Here is a 24,139-nt window from a genome sequence, read left to right as displayed (position 1 = left end):
TAGAATTCGCGAGTTACTCGTGGATTTTGGAAGGAGAATAACGTTTTGTATTTCACCCCTGGTTTAACTCGTACCAATGTATAACTTGCAGATAACTCGTGGTGGTGAATACGGGTGCTAGAGTTTTAGGCACTCAAACTATAGCATCAAAAAAAAGAGAAAAAAACTCTTCAATTTATAATTTAAAAAAACACAGAGAAGACAATAATTTATTTTATTTTATTTGCTCTGTAAATTTATAACACTATTTAAAACATTCAGTTTAACTTCTCTATCACTTTACGAATCCAATCGCCTTTATCTGCTATGCTTGAGAAAACTACTTTTGTGTTGGGTGTTCCACAGAGACCGGTCATCATGTTGGAGTCAGAGCCAAAACTTGTAGCTCCAAATACCCACCATTTAGTACCAAGTCTGCACGATAGTGGTCCCCCACTATCTCCCTAAAATTAAAAATATTTGCAATTTAATTACTATTATATTGTAAAATTCTATATGACATTGGAGTTATAAGTTTTAACAAAAACTGGAATTTGGAGCCCAGTCTATGTAAAATTCAGAGTTGAGGAGTCGGTAAATTTAAATTTCTGAGTACGACTCCGACTTATGCTTCATTAAATTTTCACAGAACTCTAAGTAATTACAAATGTTATTACTAAGAAATATTTATTACAGCTTTTTTTATTTCAATATTTTTTGTATAGTAATTCCCGGTGTAATTCCCAAACACCACATTTCATTCAAACTTTAATTTCGCCTAAAAGCTTGATACTTTATGAAACTTTCGCACAAAAAATTTAGAATTTGACAGTTAATTTCCTGATACTTCTTAAATAAAGTAACCTCGCAATAGAAAGGATAACACACGATAGCTTAATTTAATTTTCGGATACTTCTTAAGAAAAGTAACCTCACATTGGACAGAATAACTAGTGATAGCTTATTATTAAGAAAAAAAAACAATAATTTCTTTCTAGAGAGAAAGTGCAGCTCATAATGAGAAGAAGGTTTTTTAAATGTCGTTTGAACTGTTAATAGAATTATATGCAAGAAAGTGTGATTTTCTTGGGGGGGGAGGTACCTAGACTGTATGGCCATGTACAATAAGTTGCGATTAAGGGAAACGAAAATCAATCATGTAATCAGTAATCAATTATATTTATAGAGAAGTGTGCAAAGTTTTAATAAGATACTATACCTAAGTTTTTAAGAAGTCTTTCCACCTATTTCGAAAATAGACATTTACAAATTAGTTAATAATTTATTCATCCAAGTATTTAAATTAGGCGTTACGGAAAAACATGTTTACTAATCAGCTTTGTAAAGGATTCCTTCTCGGGAAAATAATTTTTCAAGAATTACCATGCCAGTTTTAAAAAAGACAACTTTATTGCGACACAGACACATAATTGTGACCCAGACGCCTAAACTGCAAAACGCATAAAACATAAAAATAAGCATTGACTAATCACGTGACTTTGATCTACCATCTATATTCATATCGAGAATTATTTCAGACAGAAACATCCCTCTCGTGAATCCTTAAGGGATTCATAAAATGTTTTTACATTCATTCAAGCTTTAATTTCAAAGATAAAGCAGTAACAAACAAAGTATGTTATTTATTGGAAGTATATTCTCCTTCCGCAGATATTCCATTTCAGTACTAAAAGCATATTCCTGAACTATCTTCACAACAGAATTTCTAGTGTTTTGAATCTCTGCAGTCGTTAAACAACCACTAACGTTAGTAGTGTAAACTTGCAATTCACAACAAATCTTATACACCAGGCAAATACTCTTTGCAATTTAGTCCACGAGGAAATTTTATCTATGACGTTCAACATATTAGACTGGCTATCCTCTTTTCAAACATTCAAATTAAAGTTCATGGTCTTGATTCATTTCTCAATAAGAATTTCGTAGTCCAGGTTTTCGCTAATTAAAGAATTGAAACCTTAACTACCATTCCATTCTGAATCTTCAACGCTAAACTAATTTGGTCTATGCCATTATATATCGCCTTCTTTCAGTTCGCTTGATTTGCAACCACGTGTCAACGAATCAGATGGATTATCAATGCCACAACAATGTCTCCAATTTTTTGGTTCAGTTTTCGTTTGGATTTTCCTTACTCTGTTCCTGGCAAAAGATTTCCAATTATTAAGACACCCTTTAATCCAGTGTAAAGTCATCATAGAATCATTCCATAAATATAATTGTTCGTTATGTGAAAAGGCTTCGTAAGGAGTTAACCACTCTTGGACCAAGGGTAGCGGATTAAAGCTCTAGTCTCGGTAACGTAAATTTGCTTCACAAGTGCAACTCGAGCCTTTGCAAAGACGAACCGAACTTTCTTACTTATTGATGTATTTGAAGTAGACTATAGTTTCTAAGGCTAATTCACTGGCATCGCTGAAAATATGTATCTGAAAATTGAAGTTTTCAAGACGAGAATGTGTTTCAGTTTTGTACTTTCTTCCATTTCTTCCATTTTCTTTTCAAATCATTAGTCAACTCATTATCCCAGCCAATTCCTCTTTGCCCAGTAAGTTGCAACAATATCTTTGCTCGAATCGTGAATGCAGTTATCAGACCAAGAGGGTCGAAAATTATGAATGATAGTAGCAAAATCGCACGTATCACTAAAATAGGACTAGAGAAAAAACAGTTTTTGGAAGATAAATCCAATTTCAGTTCATCTTTCATGGAGTACCATATGACGCCTAATCTTTTGTTAGGAATCAAACTATCTTTGAGAGGTTTTTTGAATTTCGTTTCTTGCCAATATTCCGAAAGTTCAATGCAGTTTGTTTTAAAGACACGCAAGTCCATTTTGACTGGTATAATAATGTCATTTGCGTCCTTACACAATTCAATAGCATCCTCCAGATTATTGACTCTTGTAATTAGATCATCAACATAGAGGCAATCATTTAAAGCCAGGTATATTAACTCGCGTGAATCTTTAAATTTCCTTATATGGTGCTTAACAGTAGCGGACAAAGGAAATGGCGAAGACTTAACCCTGAATGTAACTTTAGTGTTCCAAAAAATCCTAATCTCACTCTTAACAGCATTTGATTTAATCAAAGAAAGCGCTGGCAACTTCTTTTCGTTTTCATTTAAAGAAATGAGCAAATATGCCATCTCTATATCTCTCATAATCTGAATAAAATTCTCTCGAAATCGCAAAAAAAGATTTAACAAATTAGGGTTAAGACTTGGACCTGCCTCTAAATTATCGTCCAATGAATAACAATTTTTATCTTCAGAAGATACATCAAAAGTTTCCTTAAACTAATATTTAAATCATCATCAAAGTTCGTTACGTTTTTCGTTACCAAAATACATACATTGACTGAATGGATTCCTAAATTCATAGATTGCGCAACTCCACTCAATAACCGAATAAAGTTTCGTCACAATGAAACTTTTTAGAAAGTTCTGATTTATTTCCATTACATAATTTCCATATTAAATCGCATCCCAATAAAATGTAAATTTTCGCTTTTTCCTCAAAAAAAAATATTTCTTCAGGCGATGAATGCAATTAATTTAACATTCGCTTAATCATATCATTCGAAACTTGTACATGGTAATGAGGAATAGAATCATTAAAAATAATTCTACTTTTGCCCAGCTGTATCGATCATTTAAATGAGATAGGTTAACTTCTGTGACCCCAAAATATCTTAGAATTGAACTATTTTCAAATGTATACGTTACCGTTAAAATGTGAAATGAGTTATTTCATAGAATACTAACTATAGGTATTTCATGAAATAACTAGTTAAGGTATATAAAATTATTGATTATGTCACGATTTAACTAAGTATTCTATAGACTAATGATTACTTGATCGTTTTTGTTGGAATGTTACATACAAACGCGAGTTAGGGTCTATTTTACCTGATAGAAAACTTCATACGCCTTAAAAATATGCAAAATTGAAATGACACTTAATATGTATCAAAAGTAGGTGTCCATTTCCAAAAAAATTTTCTTTAAACATATCGATTGTCATTTTGTATAGTTTTGAAGAGCATGAAGCTTTCTATCAGGTAATATCTTACTACTTCAGTTACTTGCTATTATTTATTTAATAGGGACTACATATTTCGCTAAGTAGTTTACTTCTCTAAGATTTTTCTCTAAGTAGTTTAGTCTGTTTGTAGAAGGAATGACATACTTACGTGACAAGGAGATTGTTTGGTTTTAGACACACACACTTGTGTTTTTAAGTCGTATGAACAGTTGTCTTTTGACTGTACAATTTGCTCAGTTTGTTTAAGAACAGCAGCAAATCCAGAGCCTGAAATATAAGTTATACTTATAACGATTTAGAGGAAAATAATTTAGTCTTATCGATCAAGTCTTATATAGAAACACAGGAAGGAGCATATGTGAACAGAGCCTATATCATCTAGGTAATCTCGTCTTTAAAAAAATAGCAACTGTACGCAATATTGTTATAAATAGATGAAAGGACGAAGTCTCAAAAGATACTTAAAAATTATATTTTCTTTGCCATCGTTTAGAATCATGTAGATTTGTTTTTAAATCAATCTGATAACAATATATTGATGAAAATTACAATGTTTTCTCATTGAAAATCTCAATTTAAAGAAAATTACCAAGGAATATAGAACAGCAGGGTGGCTACAAAATACTGTTACGAATATCAAATCACTTTATTGTACAGATATTAAATAGAAAGTGATAAATACGCAAATATGGTGAATGCTATAAATGGAAGTTAACATTTAAAAAAAAATTGGAATCGACCATCATCTTTATTGATTTTTCAAGATGATCTCTTGCACCGTTGTCCGATGGCGGCACGAATCAGTTTAACAATTTAATAGGTAATTTGTCTCATTCATGCAGTATAGAAGCTCTGAGAAAGTCTAAACTTCTGTGCTGCTTGGCATTAACTTAAAACTCCCGCAAATATGAGAGTCTAAAGCATTTAGATCCCGTGAAAAAAGGGGCCAATCTTCCTGCTTAGTAAACTTCGAGCAATTGACATGGAGCCAATCCTGTGTTGTTTTGGCTCAGTGTGATGGTGTAGAATCTTACTGAAATATCCAATCCTTTTTGGGATACAATCTGTCAGCATGTGGTAATAATGCGTAGCCAATACTTTCTTTTTGTAATATTCAGCATTGATTTTTACTCCTTTATCGATGAATTTCAGATGAAATTTTCCGTTATATGACACTGCAGCCCAAGACATTACAGTATTCTTAATCTGAAAGCGTTTTACAATTTGAACACTTTCAGGTACATCATCGAAGGCTGCTGAATATATCATTACTTTTAGCATTACTTTTAGCATCATTACTTTTAGCATTATAACTTTTTGCTCTGAGCAAAATGTTTTCTTATCATAAAAAATTATTTTGTCAATAATTTTGCTACCGCTCCGGTTCATGAATATCTTACATCTTTGTAACCTTCTTTATTTTTGTGCAGTATTCCAACCTTGAACTTTTCATTTGTGATAAGGGCAAATGCCCAGGTCTTCATTTAATATAACTTTCATAGTTCTCTAATTCACGTTCTCTTCTGCAGACATTTTATTAACAGAACGTTATATCTTCGTATCGTTTTACAAATTCTTTTAATGTACACTCTTTTGTACGAACGGAACATAGATGACCAGACCTGGGTCGATCTTTACAGCTATTAGTATCTAATAATCTATTTACAGTTCTATATATAAATGTTCTATTAAACCTAAAAGATTTTAACTGCTTAAAGATTCTACCTGCATAAAATCCACGATTCAAAAATTGTTTAATCATCAACCTTTTCGATTCCGTCCTTAAACTGATTCTAAATATTTTGCTTTAAACAAAAATCGTCTGCACTTATAGAAAGTGCCAGTCACAGGAATAATGCGAGAACAATTGTTTCACCCAACAATTAAAATTAATCAATATTTTAGAGTGTTATAGTATTTAGTAGAAACCCTGTATATCATTTAGTCTGTTTTCAGTAATTTTCACAAGCGTAAGAAAATGGTACTTTAAAAATCTTTACTTAGAAAAAAGCGTTTAATGACAATATGACGCTTTAAAAATCTACATCTAAATAAAAAGAAAAGTTCAATCACAATGTAATCCTTTTTATTTTACATCATATTTCTGAAATTATTAGTACAGTTATTACTTTATTTTTAGCTTTCATATTTGCAAATGTGTTATATGCTTCCACCATTAGTTTTTTTCACGGGATTTAGAAGATGAATGTGAATTGGCATTCTATAATACAAAAATTTATAAAAGAAATTCAATAAGGAAGAAATGAATTAAAATGGTTAACTTTAATACGTAGTCTTTATTTTGATCCGATATAGGGGTAAATTAATATCAATGTTATTCCTTTAAAATTTATAGGCAGTATTTACTGAAAGCCGATGATAAAATAATTTGGTGGCTCTTGATTTAAGCTGTGTGCACAAATTTCTTTTCAGATTTGTTTTAGAAAAGTAGAATATATAGGAAATTTGCGTTAAGCGAAAGAATCGACTTTATGACCTAAATTGTTCCGTGGTTTAATAGTTAAGACTCACCTAAACCGAAAAATAAAGCCTTAATTACCTCTGGTTTCTCCCCATCCAGTGGAATAACATACCGTTCCTGGTTTAACTTCCCAACCGATACTAGGCAAGCAAACGGGTTGAATGCCATCACTATAAGTTACAGGAGCATTCAATTTCACTAAAGCTACGTCATGGGTAAATGTCATGTATCTCAACTGAAATTTAAAAAAAAAATAGAATAACATTATTTAACGTGTCTAAATGTTTAGAATGGATATTTTATTTTATACTCAAAATCAGAAAAAAAAAATTTCTTTGAATCATAAAATAAGATAGTACAAAAAGAATTCGATTTTTTTTCTAGTTCTTCAGCTTACAGTAGTAATCTTCGCAGACATATTTCTGGAATAAATATTTACTGCTGATGCTCATAGCGATTCAGAAGCGTAACTTCATGTATGCTTCATATCATCAGCAGAGTAAATGCTGTAACTTCATTTACTTAGCTTATGTCATGACTTAGTATGAAGTAACTTCATTTACTTAGCTTATGTCATGACTTAGTATAAAGTAACTTCATGTCATGTGCTGAGTAAATGTCATATATCTCAGCTGAAATAAAAAATAGAATAACATGTTTGACATGTCTAAATTTTTAGAAAGTACATTTTATTTGTTATTTAAAATCACAAAAAATGGCTTTTAATCTTAAAATAAAATAATACAAAAAAAAAAAAAGCTTGATTTCTTTCTCTGATTTTGTAGTTCTTCAGCTTTCGAATGTAATCTCTGCAATCATAATTCTGAAAAAAATATTTAATGCTGATGCTTATACCGATTCAGTGATGCAACTTCAAAGTTAATCCGCGAAAAGATAATTAAAATAAGAATTAGAAACAAAACGTAGATAAATATCAAAAACTTTTACGTTATCTGACCCCATACGTATAAATTAAATAAATATACAGGATGCGCTTTGAAAATTAAAAATAATAGATTTGTTCCGGTATCTATAAAATAGTCATCTAGTAAATCAACGAAAGTGTTCTGCAACAGAACAAGAATTCTCTTCTAATTTTTTTTCAAATAATATGTTAAAAACTTTAATTATTGATTAAGTTTTTAATCTTATTACTTTATTTTTTAACAAATTAAGTTGGAAGTGACTGAAAATAACTACTGGTTTCTTCTAAGGTACTGTTAAAAAAATTTCATTTAAATTTTGGATTCTGAATTAAGATTACTTTGTTTGAGATTGTAAAGCATTTTTATACTTTATGATGCATTTTTTTTTCTATTAAGTGAAATCCAAATTTAAAAAAATCATAGATTATTGGTAAAATTTCTTTTGCATGAAATTACCGTTGAATAAAGGCCACGCATTCATATGTAAAGTGCGCAATATAAAAATTGCCCTTAATAACTTTTGATCTAATGATCGAATCTTTACGTTCTAGGACTCATTTTTAGAGATTCGAAGGAGTAGCCTTAAATATGGTAATTAATCAGTGCAGACGATATTTTAAGTTCCTAAATCAGATACAAAAACATACTTTCTCTGAATAAACGTCCTTTTTTTTTATGGGTTTTTGATCCCCAAAATATAGCGTAGCCGCAATCTGATAAATACGGTCCAAGTTCTCCAGGCCCGCAAACTCCGAGTTTATACGTACTAAAACGTAGATATTATTCGTACTAGTGAGATGTGATACGAGAGTACAGCATCGAGAAAGGCTCGTTTCATGTATGATTTAGTGGTCCCTACTAGGAGAATCACGCGATCACATGCACGTGATCACAGTTCTGAAGGGTGTTAAAGAATTGGACGAAACTTAGCGTTTGAAAAGACAGTCTAAGATCAAAATGCTTATTGCTGAAAATAAACATAACTTTGAATATTGTTTGAAAAAAATGGATCTAATTCAGAATATCTATTATAGAGAACGAACTATTTGAAAAAATAAGCGTATTAAAATTCGTATTTGGAACTACTGCTATAATTATATTTTGAAAGAATTAACTAATAATAACGATGTTCTGATAAAATATGGAGGAATTTTTCCTAAAAACTTCATTCTTGACCTCTTACTGTGCTGTTTTCTTAGAAAGAATTTTTGAATAAGCTAGGGATACAAAGTTTTTTTTTTTTAATTCAAGCTCAGAAAAAAGTCCATATAAAACTTAAATGGTTTACCTGTTCTCCCTCTAAATCAGGATAGGATATAATTCTCTCTGCCACTCTTACGACTTCGTACTTCGTTTTATTATATTTACCATGACTTCCTAGAACAATCTTCATATCATGAGGGTCATGGGATTTTCTGAAAAGTGATTGTATTGATTGTTCAAGTAAAATTATTATTTTTTTTAATCAAAAGACAAAACAAATTGAGAGTAATATGAACTCCCTTGTGGTCGTCGCATTAGATACTGCTGGAAATATCAAAATAGCAGAACAAAAAATGTATTTATGTGCTAGAAAAATATCATTTGACTTACAATAAACTAGAGTTGTTTATGAGTAAAATAATGCTTTTTAACATTTACGTTAGCTCATCAATCGAGTGTTCTTCGGGATATAGTGAAAAAAAATAAATGGTTTGTCCAGCGGAACAATATTTTTCTTTTCAAAACACAAAATAATTTATTAAAGAAAGGAAATACCTTTAAACAGTCGATAAAATAAAAAGATACGCATAAAATAATAGTAAAATAAAATAAAATTTTTAAAATTGCATTTTTGTAGCTCACTAAAAAAAAGAAAATGGTTGTATTTTTCTTGGACGAAAAACGTATCACTTTCGTAGTGAATCTTAATTATTAATCTTAATCTTAATTATTATCTTAATTAAGATTAAGTAGTAAATCTTAACTATTAGTAAATCTTAATTATTATCTACAAAATTCATCCCCCTCACAGCATAGGAAATTGATGCGTCCTACTTTTTTCATAAATATAGAATTATTTTCTTCATTTTAGTGCTCTTGAAATCAGTAGGTCTTATAACTTAACCTGCTTCCATGTATGTTTATTTCGTATGCAGGTCATTTTTTTTTTAAAAAAAAGAGACCACAATTTGTTATGAAATCTTTGCGATCGAAGCAATATTTAATTAATTAAGAACATCCTTGTAGTATTTAATTGCTACATATCTCTAGAGTATGTTATAAGAACATCTAAAATGTGTAGTAATTCATCTGGGTAAGAAATAAATTTTATTTTTCGTATTCAAATGTCGCGTCTATGGATAAAATAAGCTTTCGCGAATTTTAAGCAAACTTTTCCCAGCTTTTATACTCGTAAACCCAATTACTCATTTAAATTTTACCCAGTTCACTTGAAGCATTCATTGAAAGTATACACTTAATGCGTTTTCCATTGCATGCAAGTTTTTTTATTTATTGCATTTAATCTGTTTAGTATTAGAAATATTAAGATCAGATTTTGGGGAAATTTTGAGTTCAATAGGGCATCTAAAAACTAAACTCAGTGGCACGGCAGCCCATAGAGGGTAAAGGCCTATTGATCCCATCTCAGTTTTCTTGACCATGAGCTCTGATTTTTGTTGTTATAAAAAAACTCCTACTTTCTACTACGAAAACTAAATTAATACTATTTAAACAGCTATTTTTTGGAGCAAATAGGATTGCTCCAAAAAAAACAACAATCAGTAAAATTATCGTAGATATTCTAAAAAAAGACTTATTAATGGTTTTAATGGCGTTGGGTTTCATAAAATTTATAAGATTAGTTAGTATAAATTTAATTCGAAATTTGTAGATAAATTCTAAAATAAATTCTTTTATGTATGACACAATTTATTCATTGACTAAAGCACACTTTCCTCCCCCTTTTTTGGATCATTGTTATGTCTCTCAGCAGGAAACTTATGTCCCTCAGCAGCGGATAGTAGTTAGAAGGACAACGGACATTATTCTTTTAACTGCGATCACATAATTAGATGCTATGAACCATAATGCGTACAAACTTGCTGCTTCATGAATAAGATTTTAAATTTAACAGTGCTTATTTGTTAAAGTTGAACTCTAAATAATATAATATCATGTAATAAAATACAAGAAGTACGATACTATGGTACAACTTAGCACCATATTAAGATAGCGTTATTCTCATTCAACACGCTCCAAAATGGTATGTAAAATTCAGTACTGAAGCACCTGCACAAAAATAAAGTGTGTTGTTGTTGTTGTTGCTTATCCTCTCAGTTTGACGGAGTCAGACAAGATCCACGAGTTTGTTAACTGAAAGGAAGTCGAAGACTAGGAAAGGATTGCTATAGAGATCCTCCTTAGAGAGTCCCATGCAATCCAAGAGGTGCTCAGGAGAAGCCTGATGAATTTGGCACTTTGTGTAGGTGACGAAGGTTGAGGGAATGTGCAGCTTCAGTTAGTCCAAGTACCGGAGCACCAGTAGGTAGAAGTCTGTCTTGGCTCCTTCGCCTACTGATATTTAGCTGGACATAATGGAATGGCCTTCACGCCTTGGGTGGCCCTACCAGGAGTAAACTCCCGACGTACTTCACCCATTTCGCCCAGGGTCATCCTCCCACCACATGTGAAGTGTGTTCAACAAGCAAGTAAAGTAATAAATTTTTCATAGCATTATTTGCATTAATAAAGTCAAAATCAAATTTTCTGAATCTGCGTTTTATCTTACCCAACCACACAGTGAGCCGCCGTCAGCACCCATTGCGGACTAATGAGAGAACCTCCACAAAAATGAGCGTTGGGTTCCTTGTAGGTGTGTTGCAATGAAACTTGCCAGGGCCAACTGTTGGGAACTACTGGAATACCCCCAACCTGTCTATCAGGAGAACTGAACATGGTGTTGGGGGTGATAGGAGTTTGTCCACACTCTTCAGACGGTAGAGCTACTGGTTTTCCTGTAGTTCGTAAAAGTAAGAATAAATTAAATAAATTTAGTCCTATGAAACGTGTCTCGTAAAGACTGTCTTCAGAAATATTTTAGGAATCTTTGTAAAAATGAAATCAAAGATTTGTGTAGGTTACAAAAACTAGTATTTAAGTACGAAAAAATAAATAAGAGCATGAAGACTGTGAAGTTGCACGCGTGAATGAAGACTCTGATATTTTTGGGAAATATTGTAGAATATATTCAAAGTTCACTCGTTGCTAATAGCAAATAAAGATAATGCATTACCCTTATTTTCTGTATATAAACTTCCAATCAGCGAAATCTGTAAAACCTTAACTTTCACTCGAATTTTTCGTGACAAAGCGTTGGACTTCGCATTTTAATTTGCTACCAAGAAAAAGCACTTTATCAAGTTAATCGTTCACATTTTAGCGTCACCTGGATTCGGAATCTTCTTCACTACCAAAAACACTCAAACATTGTTGCTATATATATATTTATTCATTGAGATCTGCAAAATCTTAAGACTTGGCAACAAAAATAATGTGTTTAACTAATGTAAGACAAAAAGAAAGATATTTTCCTGAGAATTGTAAACCTTTAAACCATTTCATTCATCATTTTCTTGAGAATTGTAAAGTTTTGAACCATTTCATTCATCATTTTCTTGAGAATTGCAAACTTTTATAAAAAATGTCTGTTGGAACCTTTCTCATTTGTGCAACGTAAAGATATTCGTACAGGTAAAAAATACCATCGATGGCACATAGAGTGAGAGGCTTAGATGACGCTTGGGGCATAGGCTTAGATGAGACATAGAGTGAGAACATCAGGGGCAGATACCACGTATTCTTCAAACGTAATATATATTTATTTTCAATAATCTTGTTTTTTCTTAAAGAAAAAAAGTCTTCTTATGAAGAGTCAGGAGGTGAAAATATTTTTGAATGAGATTTGGTTTTATACTACCTTAACTAAGAAATTTTAATATCGCTGCACACGAAGCACTTGGAGCAATGTATGTAGCAAGTTACATTTTCATATTGTTCAGGGGATCATATTTTGGGAGTGATACTGATAAGAAAACCGAATTCCCTTGAGGAAAATAAATCTTGAGCTGATAGCTAATGGAATTAATATTTGCAAATTGGTAAAAAAACTGTTAAATAGAAACGGTGCTTAGTAAAAGTTTATGCAAAAATGTCAGTTTCTAATTATATTGTCCCAAAATATTCATACGTATCTTAAGATTTAAACAACACTGCAAAAATTAGTTAACTTTTGTTATACGGTTAGAATAATGGTACATAACTGTGAACAACAACTATGATAGTGGTTCCAGCTGCTAATTTTCAATTCTGAAGCCATACAAATTAAAACTTAATTTAAACGACAAAAGTATTCATGGATACCGCGCATTATGTTGGTTTTACAACACAATACATGAGCAAATTTTAAAATACGTTTTCTCAAAATACTGTATTTCGAATACCTCCACTCGATGAGTATGATTTTCGTCCAAATTTCTTCGTTTAACAGTATGTACTTATAAAACTAATGTAGATCTCGTTGCGAGCAGAAGTTATACTTTTCTTATGTGATCTTTGCTTTTGATCAGGATTAATCTTCGTTTTCGCAGCATTTTTAAAATATTTTTCTGTGGTATAATTGTAAATATATCTCTTATTTATTTGGAAATATGTAAAATAGAAATTTTCCTCATCCAAAAAAAATTACATCACTGGTAAACGAGCAGTTAGTTTTGAGATAAATTGGACAAAAATTATAAGAATTATTAAGTAAGCTGTTAAGTAAGACTGCAAGGAATCCTAAATTATAGCTCGACAGACTGTTTAAATTTTCATAATTAATTTCCTTAACTATTTAAAATTATGATGAGAACGAGTAAAATCATCTGAAGATTGGAAAATATTTTTTTCGCATGCGTATTTTAAATCATTTTGGAAATCAAGCTTTATTTTAAAAAATCACAATTGAGGTTAACGCTTCCAATTTCTCGCTTTTTAAATTTTAAATTTACCTAACTTTAAAAGTTCAAATTTTTCTAACGAGTCTGTTTCAGTTCAATTATTTAAAAACTTCAAACAGTTACTCCTGTCAGAAAAGACAGCTAATAAAAAAAATATTTTCAAATAAATTTCCTCACTTACCGCATTTTTCCTCGTCTGTCCCATCACCACAATCATCGACACCATCACACTTTCTAGATAGAGAGTAACAATTGCGATTCCTGCAAACTCCTTCATTTTTGTTGCAGAGCTCTGAAAAGAAAAAATGATAGCAGTGAAAATATTAATTTCAAAAGAACAAGTACAAAAGACATTTCACCAATGGTGTTAGGAATCTTATACACATTTCCTAAAGCAATTTTAATTTCGAACATGCACTTTTGGATCAAGTTTATGAACGGACCAGGTTCATTTTTAACGATTTGTGCAGTTGATGCTGTTTCAATATTATTTGGACACTGAAAATACACTGGGCAATATTTTCTCTTAACCTGAAGCTCTTAGTAATGTCCTCCCAAAAGCAATAAATTCCTTATCTTTTATGTTCATTAGGATTAATCCTCACAACTAGCCTCAATAACTCTTGGATCTGTTTTTTGCATGTCTAAGTAAACCACAAGAAGTGTTGAGTCGTAATGCACTGCATCAGAATTGAGAATCTGATGATGGTTTATTGTTAGTATTGTAATTTTCTTTACACATCAATGTGTACACTTGATACGCACATGTGCAAAAGTAATCTCTTGAAACATTTAACGCAAATCCTTTCAATGAAAAGTTTGTTTTAAATTATACTAATTTATCATCCCCTTAAAAAATATTTGCCCTGAATAATTTCCTGAAAGACACGAAATATACTCTATAACAAAAAAATCGACGCACCAAGAAGGGGTTGTCCGATTGAAACGAAAACTGGTGGATAGGAAGACAATGTACGGAATAGTGAATGATTAAAATTTCAGAACAATTGAATAATTTATTGCAAAGTTACAGTAACAAGTTCAATAAGGTGTTGACCCGCCTCTAGCCTGGATACAAGCTGCCACACGGCGTGGCATAGACCGATAAAGCTCCCGGATGGTCTCTTGCGGTATTTCCTGCCAAATTCGATCCAATTGTCGAACGAGGTCATCAACATTCCGTGCCAGATGCAATCGCCTTCCCATCATATCCCAGACATGCTCGATGGGAGAGAGATCTGGTGATCTGGCAGGCCAAGGAAGAGTTTGACAAGCTTGCAGACAGTTCATAGCAACACGTGCCGTATGTGGTCTGGCATTGTCCTGCTGAAAAACCAGCCCAGGGCGCTGCAAAAGGAACGGTAGCAAAACAGGTCTTAGGATGTCGTCGACGTACCGCTGTGCAGTAAGTGTACCTCTAATGACGACCAAAGGGGTCCGGCTGTCAAAGGAAATGGCACCCCAGACCATAATGCCTTGTTGAGGGCCGGTGTGGTGTGCAATAGCGAGGGCAGGATCCCCCGTCTGCCCTGCGAGTCTCCAAACACGCCTTCGATGATCGTCAGGACGCATTTGGAAGCGGGATTCGTCGCTAAAGACTATACGTCCCCAGTCGGCATCATTCCAGCCATATCTGTTCAAAACATTCATGCATACGAAATTTCAAAGCAATCGGATGATTGCTTCTTGGTGCGTTGATTTTTTTGTCATAGAGTGTAGCTTTGAATAGCAGTATTTAAAGCATAGCATGCAGTATTGCTAAAAATACTTTCTCAATTGTTCTCATAGCATAAAAATCATTTTATCTTAGAAATCGACACAACTAAATATGATATCTTTGCTATTGGTTGCTTTTTTATTTATAAATGACATAAAAAAAATTACAATTGAAAAAAAAAACTATTTTCGCGTTTGTTTAAAATTAATAGAATTTTTTTTTATTACTTACCCATATCAGGCGCTGACTCATATTGTATTATAAATCCCCTGCCTGCAATCATGAAGTCAGTGAAAAACAGAAGCATTATCTCACTTTCATCAGGTTTCGAGAGAACAGGCTTTGGAAGTTGGCTTCCACTAAATTCAGCCAAAATACTTTCCTTGGCTTTTGAATAAACTACTAAGCTGTCGCCAGTAGGATCAATATCTAGATCCTTAAAAGTTAGTTTAATTCTCTGTATTGAAATAAAAAGAAACATAATTTTTTTAGTGCAAAGTTTCAAAATGAAAATGGCATTCAAATTATTTAGTTCTTGTGAAATTTTTACATGAGAAGCTATAAAGAACTTTTGACATTGCCAGAAAAAACACAAAGGAGTTGAAAACGGTAGTTAATATAAGCTCAAATTTCTAACGGCAATCAAACTGATTTTGAAGACGTTTTTTATTACCGCTTTCCTCATTAGCGATTCGCCAAATATTAATTTGAGATCTCTTATGTGTATACGTTTCGTAATTAAATTTTATCTATCCGAGGAAGACATTTAAGAAGTTTTGACATTGCCGTATGAAGAGTTGGGCTCAAACTTCATGCGGCAATCATACTGGTTAGAAGTTTTCATTCCACACTAGCGATCCGACAATTATTAATTTATGACCACATTTGTGTATACTTTTTTATAACATATTTGATGCATTCCAATTATGTATATTTAAAGGAGGTTCTTACAGAACATTTCGCATATTTATTTTCAAATTGTTAACGTTCCATTAAAGTTTTGTATTATTTAAATATTATATAGTAAAATGATTGATGCATGCTCAAAGAATTATTACCGAAATTTAAATCAAAACTATTTTTTTACAATTTGCAATAATTCAGTAAGAATATACTAACATGTCCTTGTGGTGCCCTTATCCTGTATTCACACCACAAACCATCTGGATAAGCTCCTTCATCATAGAAGGGACTGATGACTTCACCTTTAATAGTTGCATCGTGTTCATACAGTATATGACACTGTCGATCATACGGGATACTGAAAACAAGTGCTGTAACAAAAGAAATATCATTTCAGTACTCATTTAAATCAACATGATTTGTATTTCATCAGAACAAGTTGTTTGGATGTTTATCAGTCGTAGTGTGAGAAACTTTTCTTACATTCAAAAATCGTTAGAGCCGCCTCAGCGGTTTGGTTGTTCAACTTAACCGCGTGGCTTTCTTTGTGGCCCAAAAACTGTAAAAAACTTGAAAGTACAAAGGAGCGTAGAAAAATGTACAGTGTAGGGGAGAGTGGGGTCAATTGTAACAGGTTGTAACAGAGTAAAAATTTCGAGTGTAAGATTCTAGATTTGGTTCCCAGGTGGCGCACGAGGTGTATTTAATAAGTCTACATGTACACCCCAGCTGGCAACCATTTTTATGTACTTTTGAAAGAATTACATCCCAAAAGATATTTTCACTCTACGTAAGTACTTTTTTTTGGTATTAGAATATTATACTGTAACAAAGTAATTTTGTTTAAACAAATAAAAATTAATAACTGAATATGTATGTGGACACCTTAATTAATATTTAAAAGAAGATTAGTTTTGTTAATCAACTAGCATTGTTTTAACAAATAAATGGTGTCTTGGGGACGATTGTAACAATAAGTAAAGGGACGAATGTAACAGCTGAAAACAAATAATCTTATGTTTACAAACCATTACTTAACTCTTTAAAAACCACCAGTAGTTTCCTATATCATTTATATTATGTTTCATGCGCATTATTTTATTTGTCACCTTCCACAGCATACACTACCGGTCAAAAGTTTGCGAAAATTTTGAAATCTACGAAAAAATGGTCTAAATTCAAATGTTTATAGAACTGCGAAAAATCAGTCAAATTGCATGCAAATTTGATATGTTCTAAAGTGAATCCTCTACATTTAGTTACATATGATCAAATTGCAATACTTTATTTTTTGCGATCTGAATCCAGCTTTTCATCATGGGTTGTTTCTATGGTGAAAAAAGTTGCTAAGTTTGAACACTTGCCAAACTTGCAAAAAAAATTTTTTGTACTTTCTGTTAATGGAAAATAGTTATTTGAACCGTTCTGTGTAAGCCCTCAAAATTTCAAATCGTTTCGATTTGTTTTGACGAAGTTATAGAATTTTGAAAAACATGTGTACTTTTCTCGATTTTTGAGCATTCCACATATGCAGTCTTTTGGTCTATACATCTTCTACCAAAGAACTTTTTAATTTTAATGTTTTCTATATTTTCAAATAATTAATATTGATTATAAAACAAATATTCTTATTTATTATTGTAATTATTGTTACTACAAGGAACTTATTATGAATATAATTAAAACAATATCTCATAGATGTCACATTTCATCTAAAATTTGTTTGTTCTTGCAAACGATGCTCTGATATTTGAATCGAAGTCAGTTATGGGACATTTTACAACAGGAATGGAACTCTATATCACTTGAAGTGATTAATGGTTTATTAGAACGAATGCTATGCATATGTAAGGCTATAATAAAAGCAAAAGGTGGATGGTTCGAGGAATCTAAGATTTAAATGTTAATTTATTTAATTACAAAATACGAATAAGAATATGTTAAATATTTGACCTGTTGTAAATAAAATAGTTTAATAAAAATGCAAATTTTTTATACTATTGTTATTATTTTTTTAGAATTATTTATGTAATTATTGTTATAACTTTTTAATTTAATTTAATATAAAGTAAAAATATCACAACAAAACTAATACAGGTAAGCAATAAATATAAACAATAAATATAAACAATAATAATTACAATAATGAATAAGAGTATTTGTTTTATGATAAATATTAATTATTTGAAAATATAGAAACATAAAAATTAAAAAGTTCTTTGATAGAAGATGTATAGACCAGAAGACTGCATATGTGGAATGCTCAAAAATCGAGAGAAGTACACATGTTTTTCAAAATTCTATAACTTCGTCAAAAAAAATCGAATCGATTTGAAATTTTGAGGGCTTACATAGAACTGTTCAAATAACTATTTTCTATTAACAGAAAGTACAAAAAATATTTTTTGCAAGTTTGGCAAGTGTTCAAACTTAACAACTTTTTTCACCATAGAAACAACCCATGATGAAAAGCTGGATTCAGTTCGCAAAAAATAAAGTATTGCAATTTGATTATATGTAACTAAATGTAGAGGGTTCACTTTAGAACATATCAAATTTTCATGCCATTTGAATGATTTTTCGCAGTTCTATGAACATTTGAATTTGGACCATTTTTTCGTAGATTTCAAAATTTTCGCAAACTTTTGACCGGTAGTGTAAATTAAAGTTTTTAACCCCTTAAAGTTAAAAGTTTAATACTTTAGTTCTCTGCTCATTATTATTTTTTTTCCTAAAATATCACTGCTATTTTGATCTTAAAAAAATATATCATAACTATGATAATATGTATAATTAACTATGTTTAAGTTGAATTTATGAACTGTTACAATTGACCAAGTAAGTGGGGACAATTGTCCAAATGCACGACTGTCAAAAATTTTTAATAACTAATATAATAACATTTAAAATAAGGTATTTATTTTTTTTCTAGTGGAGGATAGTCTATTTTACTCGTCTGTCAATTAATACTAGTAATATATTGGATTTATTGTTAGTTAAAAATAGTTAAGTAAAAACTTTTACATTTGACTCCATTCTCCCATAAAAAAAAATTAACATTATCAATTAGTTCGAAAATTAATAACTGTTAAACTTGTAAGAAAAAACACCGTACGGACCGCTCTACAGGCTACAGGAATGGAACTTCAGAGTTAAAATTTGGTATGCTGAAAGGGAATTTATTTTTTGAACTTAGCACAATTTGTTTTCAAAATTATAATTTGTTTGAAAGTAATTTCAATTTTAAATGCTTTTTCACGAATTTTTATATCACTCTTTTCGTTTTACGTTACATTTTGCTTTGCATCGCAAAATCTATAAGACTTAGAAGTTTGAAACTAAGAAGGTATACAGAAAAGAAATACAGAGAGTAGGTCGGTATGAAAACGTATGAAATTCAACAATTAAATTTTTAAAAACGGTTGTTAACTAATTATACATTAAATAAAAGTACGTTATCTAATTCAAAATCTTGCTAGTACTACTCACTTTATCTTAATCTCAGATAATTCTTGATAAAGTAGATATTCTTAGTTAAAAGAATCAAGCAATTATTGAAAAAATACAACAAAAAACGATATATTCCATTTGTTATCGTTTATTTTATTTTTCTTTAATTTCTCAAGTCATTCTTACGTCTCATCTAAAACATTAATAGTTTCCCAAAATAAACACAAGAATTTAGTTTCGTTAAATTTGTTCAATAAAATCGTGCCTTCAAAAATAGATAGTTAATAATTTGTAAATTATCAACTATCAATAAAATTGGATTTCCATGGAAAAAACACGATTTTGTTGATGTGCAATATTTTAAATATCCCTGGTTGTTCTCTATTTTAAATTGTATAAACTATTTTTTTGAATTTTTTTCTCAAGTCTAATGTTTATGCCAACAAGTCACTAATTATCCATTTCTGAAGTAAAAAAATTTATTTTGTAAAATGGTCACTGCCACTGTAGTATAAAATGGTAACTGAAAATTTCGCCAAAATAAAGCATATATGTCATCAAAATCATTGATGTCATTTATCAATAACCAATACATAACTCTATATTGCTTTATACTTTTCGAATCAATTAAAAACTCTCAAATTTTTGTGTGAATTTTAGAACAGACTGTTTCAAATTTTAGCAAAAAATAAATAAGTACCTCTTTTTACGTTTAAACATTTAAAAAGTATATTATCCTTCCAATAGTTGAAAATCTTTATAAAAAAATTTTCTTACCTACATAGCAACTTATAAATAGGATGCAAAATAACGACTTCATCTTAACGAGATCCAGGAATCAAGCAACTGATTTAAAATTGTGAACGAACTTTAATTGTTCTTTGAAAACAGCTGAAAATGTTCTCACAATATCTCGAACAGATTGTGTAGGAAAAGTGTTATCGTTAAAAGCACTAATCTAAGCATTAAATAAAATATAATTTATCCGAAGTATTCTTATGCCACATTATATTGAAATAGATTAAAAAAAGAAAGATTACTTATACCAAGCTTAACGAATTGCTAAATTGAATTGCCAAAATGAACGTACAAAATATATTAATATACTCAAGGATGACGTACATAAATTAAAGAGCTACGATGTAAATTAAATTTTTATTTTAGTACACATTTTAATATTTTAATGTTAAAATATTAATTTTATTGAAATGGAACATTACTTTGAAATACACTAAAAATACCCAAAAAAACAAAATGGCGACTGAAATATGGCGAGCAAAAATAAAAAAAAAATAATATAGTACGTTTAAATAATTAAATATAGCAATGGAAATTTAATAATTCTCGTAATTTTATACTAAAAATTAAAAGCAAATTATATTTCCGAAGTAATATTACAAAGTAACGCGAATTAATTTCAAAATAGCATGAAAACATGAAGAAAAAAAACATAATTTTTGTTTATCGGTATATTTAGTCCACCTTTGCAAATGCGAGCAAAATGGGGCAAGTTTTTTCGAAGGAAGAAATATTAAAGAAGACAACAAAAAAAGTTTAGCTAATTACTTCGTGGAACTTTTTAGAACTAAAATTCAAAAGTCATTCAAACATTCTGAAATGTCAAATGATAATATATAAACTATAAGTTTGTCAAGAGTATTAACTAATCCACCAGATTGAAAAATTTTATTATGATTTCAAACTAATTACTCTGATAAAAATGTAACAATAAGGTGAAATTTCTATGTATAATTCTGAAATAAAAATTTAAAAGTTACATTTAAAAAAATTTAACATATTTTTCATTACATTGTACTCTCGTCCATCCAAAAAGCAAATTATAATGTTTGGAATGATTATGAATACTTAATTTGGGCTATATTAAAACAGCCTACACATATTTTAGTTGAAAATTTAATTTTTGACTTTTGACCAAAGATCATGGTCTTCTGGCCCATAGTGCTAGTTTGTAAAATGTCTTATCTGGAAATTGAAACTATACAGAGATTTTTAATTAACAAGGCCGAAATGAAAGCACAAATTGGATATTTAAAAAAAAAGACATAAAAACCATCACGAGGTCATGAATGCTAACAGGAGCCACTAGAGGGAGTTGAAAGTTATATGTAATTTATAAATTATATGTAATTATATTGTCCAAATTTCCTCACATAAATAAAAAAATTTGCAAGCTTATATTTTGAAAGCTATAGGCTTGTAATCTTTTTACCTGAGCTTTCTACTTTTAATTTTTGTCAGGTCGAAAAGAAAAACTCCTAAAATTGATAATTAATTTACTCATCATTATCAATTGGAAACAAGATATTAGAGGGTGATAATTCAAAAGATTGTTTTCAAAAGCAAACTCAATTAAATAAACGTTTTATTATTTTTCCAACTGATAGTCTTAAAGTATTTAATAATAACTATATTTATAAGAATGAATATCTGTCTGTATGGGGGGGGGGATTTCCGTTATAGACTCCTAAATCATTCAACCGAAATGGATGAAATTTGGCATACAATTAGTTTAAAATACGAGGAAGGTCACTGTCAACATAAGAACATTCTACGACGGACTGTTCGAGTAAGATGAGCAAAAAACGAAAAGGAATATTCTGATTGGTTAAGCCATTGTTTAAAATTAGCCATTGTTTAAAATTTAACAATAGACCATTTAATTTTTCACATATTTTAAAAGTAACATCAGTGATAATTGCCAGTTTATAACTCGATTCGATCAAAAAATATTTATTTCACTTAGTTTAATTAAGAGAAATATAAAAAATTGCCATATTATTATTGATGCCAATGATTTTAATTAATTTAAGTAATATATTCAGATTGAAAAACGTGGATCCCTCACGGAACATAAAATGGGATTAGAACGCTAAGCAAAGACTAGAAGACTCAAGCGTCGTGGGTTTGTTTCTCATCGCGTCAGACCACCGTCAGTAAAGCTGAATCGCTTCTCTGTGGAAAATGTATGTAATTTTTTTTTTCTTCTCAACTTTGCACCAACGTTTTTTTATACTAAAAATACTGTTTCTTCGTCTTTTAAAGTTTTTTTTATAGTGGTGGTTACGCTTTAAGGAAAAAAAGTATTAGTTGCTTTTACTCAACTTCTTTTAAAACTTTAAAATTCTGTTACTGCCACCGTAACAATAGGAACATAGTTTTTAATTCATCTTGTTTTTAATATATTGGGTGCAAAACTTTTGATTTTATGTTTATTTAATTTATTGATAGTTTTGTAGGTCTGTTTCTAAAGCGCTTACACGTGTTTTTGTTTATTTCAACGAATTTTTTTGTTAGATACGACGCAGAAAACTGTACTTCTGAAGAACAAAAATTCAATTTTTTTCATAAGATGAGTCGAGATGCTGTTAATTTTGTTTAATCAATCATATTTTGATGTTTTTAAGCCTGTTTTTCACTGCAGTTGTTCATCGGATTATGACATCACATTTCCTACAATGAATATTTCAGCACCGGGAAGAAAAAGCTCAGTGAATTGAGGTTCGGTAACCGAGGAGGACGTGGTTCGGTAGCGTGGCAGATAAACAGCTCAGATTAGAATGCGAACCTAGTCGATTCTAGAAAAGTGGACCTGCGTGAATAAATATTCAAAATTATCATAAAATTAAAAATAGAAAATTTTTATTTTCTAATAGGTAAGATTCTTTTTTTTTTCTGAATTTATAAAAAGTGCTTAGATAAATTCTTAACAAAATGTTGAACACGCTGAATTTTTACACGGGTTCTTCATTTTGTTATGTTATATTCGCATGGAGTGCTGAAAATACTGAAGCTAAAATGCTGAATATACTGCAATAAAATAGTTTTTAGCATTATATATAAATTTTCATTCTTTTTTTCCTTGTTTTATTTTTTTTTAATTTGGCCCGATTTAATTAAATTAAAACTTTAATTTAATTAAAACTTTATTAATAAATGTAATGTAATTTCCCAGAAACGCATGTAACTTAGTTTTAAATTTTTTTGTGAAAACTTTAATAAGATAGAAAATTTTAAAAAAAAATTATTTTATCAGTTAGAAAGGCAAGATATTCAACAGAAAAAATTCTCGAATTTAAACTGATAATAGTTGTGATTTAAAAAATAACTTTATTCAAGGTTAACACACCTTGTAAACTGTTAACACATCTGGTAAAAGTAAGTAAAAGTTACGAGCTACGTGTCTTCGAAATGCTTTTACACCTCATTTTGTGCGCAATTTTTTTTCCAAATTAAATATTGAAATTCATGTCAGCTGTCAGCAAATTTTTCGACTAGATCAATTTCATTGACTGGATAAACTTAAGCACAAATCCCACTAATAAGAGAATTGTTAGATTCAGAAAAAAGACATGCAGGCATAAGCTTTAATAAAAAAACAACATAATAATATTAAATAATAAAAAGCAGGCGATAATCTCTTTTGCAGGAACTTCTTAGAGTTGATTTCCCCCCCTTATTTTTACTTATTTGTTTATATAAACTTAAAACTGGCGTAGATTTAACTACTAATTAATATAACCATAAAAAATATCAGACAAGTTTATTATAAAGTGTATTAAGGTTGAAAATTGTTGTGTATTGAGTAACTCACTCAACAAAAGAATTTCAAAT

The 24,139-nt window shown here is 30.4% G+C and overlaps 1 protein-coding gene across 1 annotated transcript; it reads right to left on the bottom strand.

The window, feature by feature from the left end:
* Positions 1-200: 200 nt before the first annotated feature.
* Positions 201-20,443, bottom strand: LOC107436205 (chymotrypsinogen B). The gene is made up of 9 exons (XM_016047814.2): positions 20,285-20,443; positions 16,274-16,428; positions 15,386-15,611; positions 13,619-13,729; positions 11,229-11,454; positions 8,745-8,871; positions 6,609-6,765; positions 4,197-4,315; positions 201-443 (listed from the first exon to the last, which is right to left on the bottom strand). The coding sequence occupies exons 1-9, from the start codon at positions 20,325-20,327 to the stop codon at positions 258-260; spliced, it is 1,350 nt and encodes a 449-aa protein (XP_015903300.1). The 5' UTR covers positions 20,328-20,443; the 3' UTR covers positions 201-257.
* Positions 20,444-24,139: the final 3,696 nt, after the last annotated feature.

The sequence above is a fragment of the Parasteatoda tepidariorum genome, chromosome 7 (genome assembly GCF_043381705.1).
Source record: "Parasteatoda tepidariorum isolate YZ-2023 chromosome 7, CAS_Ptep_4.0, whole genome shotgun sequence".
NCBI lineage: Eukaryota > Metazoa > Arthropoda > Arachnida > Araneae > Theridiidae > Parasteatoda > Parasteatoda tepidariorum.
Note: the sequence above shows the minus strand (reverse complement) of the source record. Positions and strands in the feature narration are given on the sequence as shown.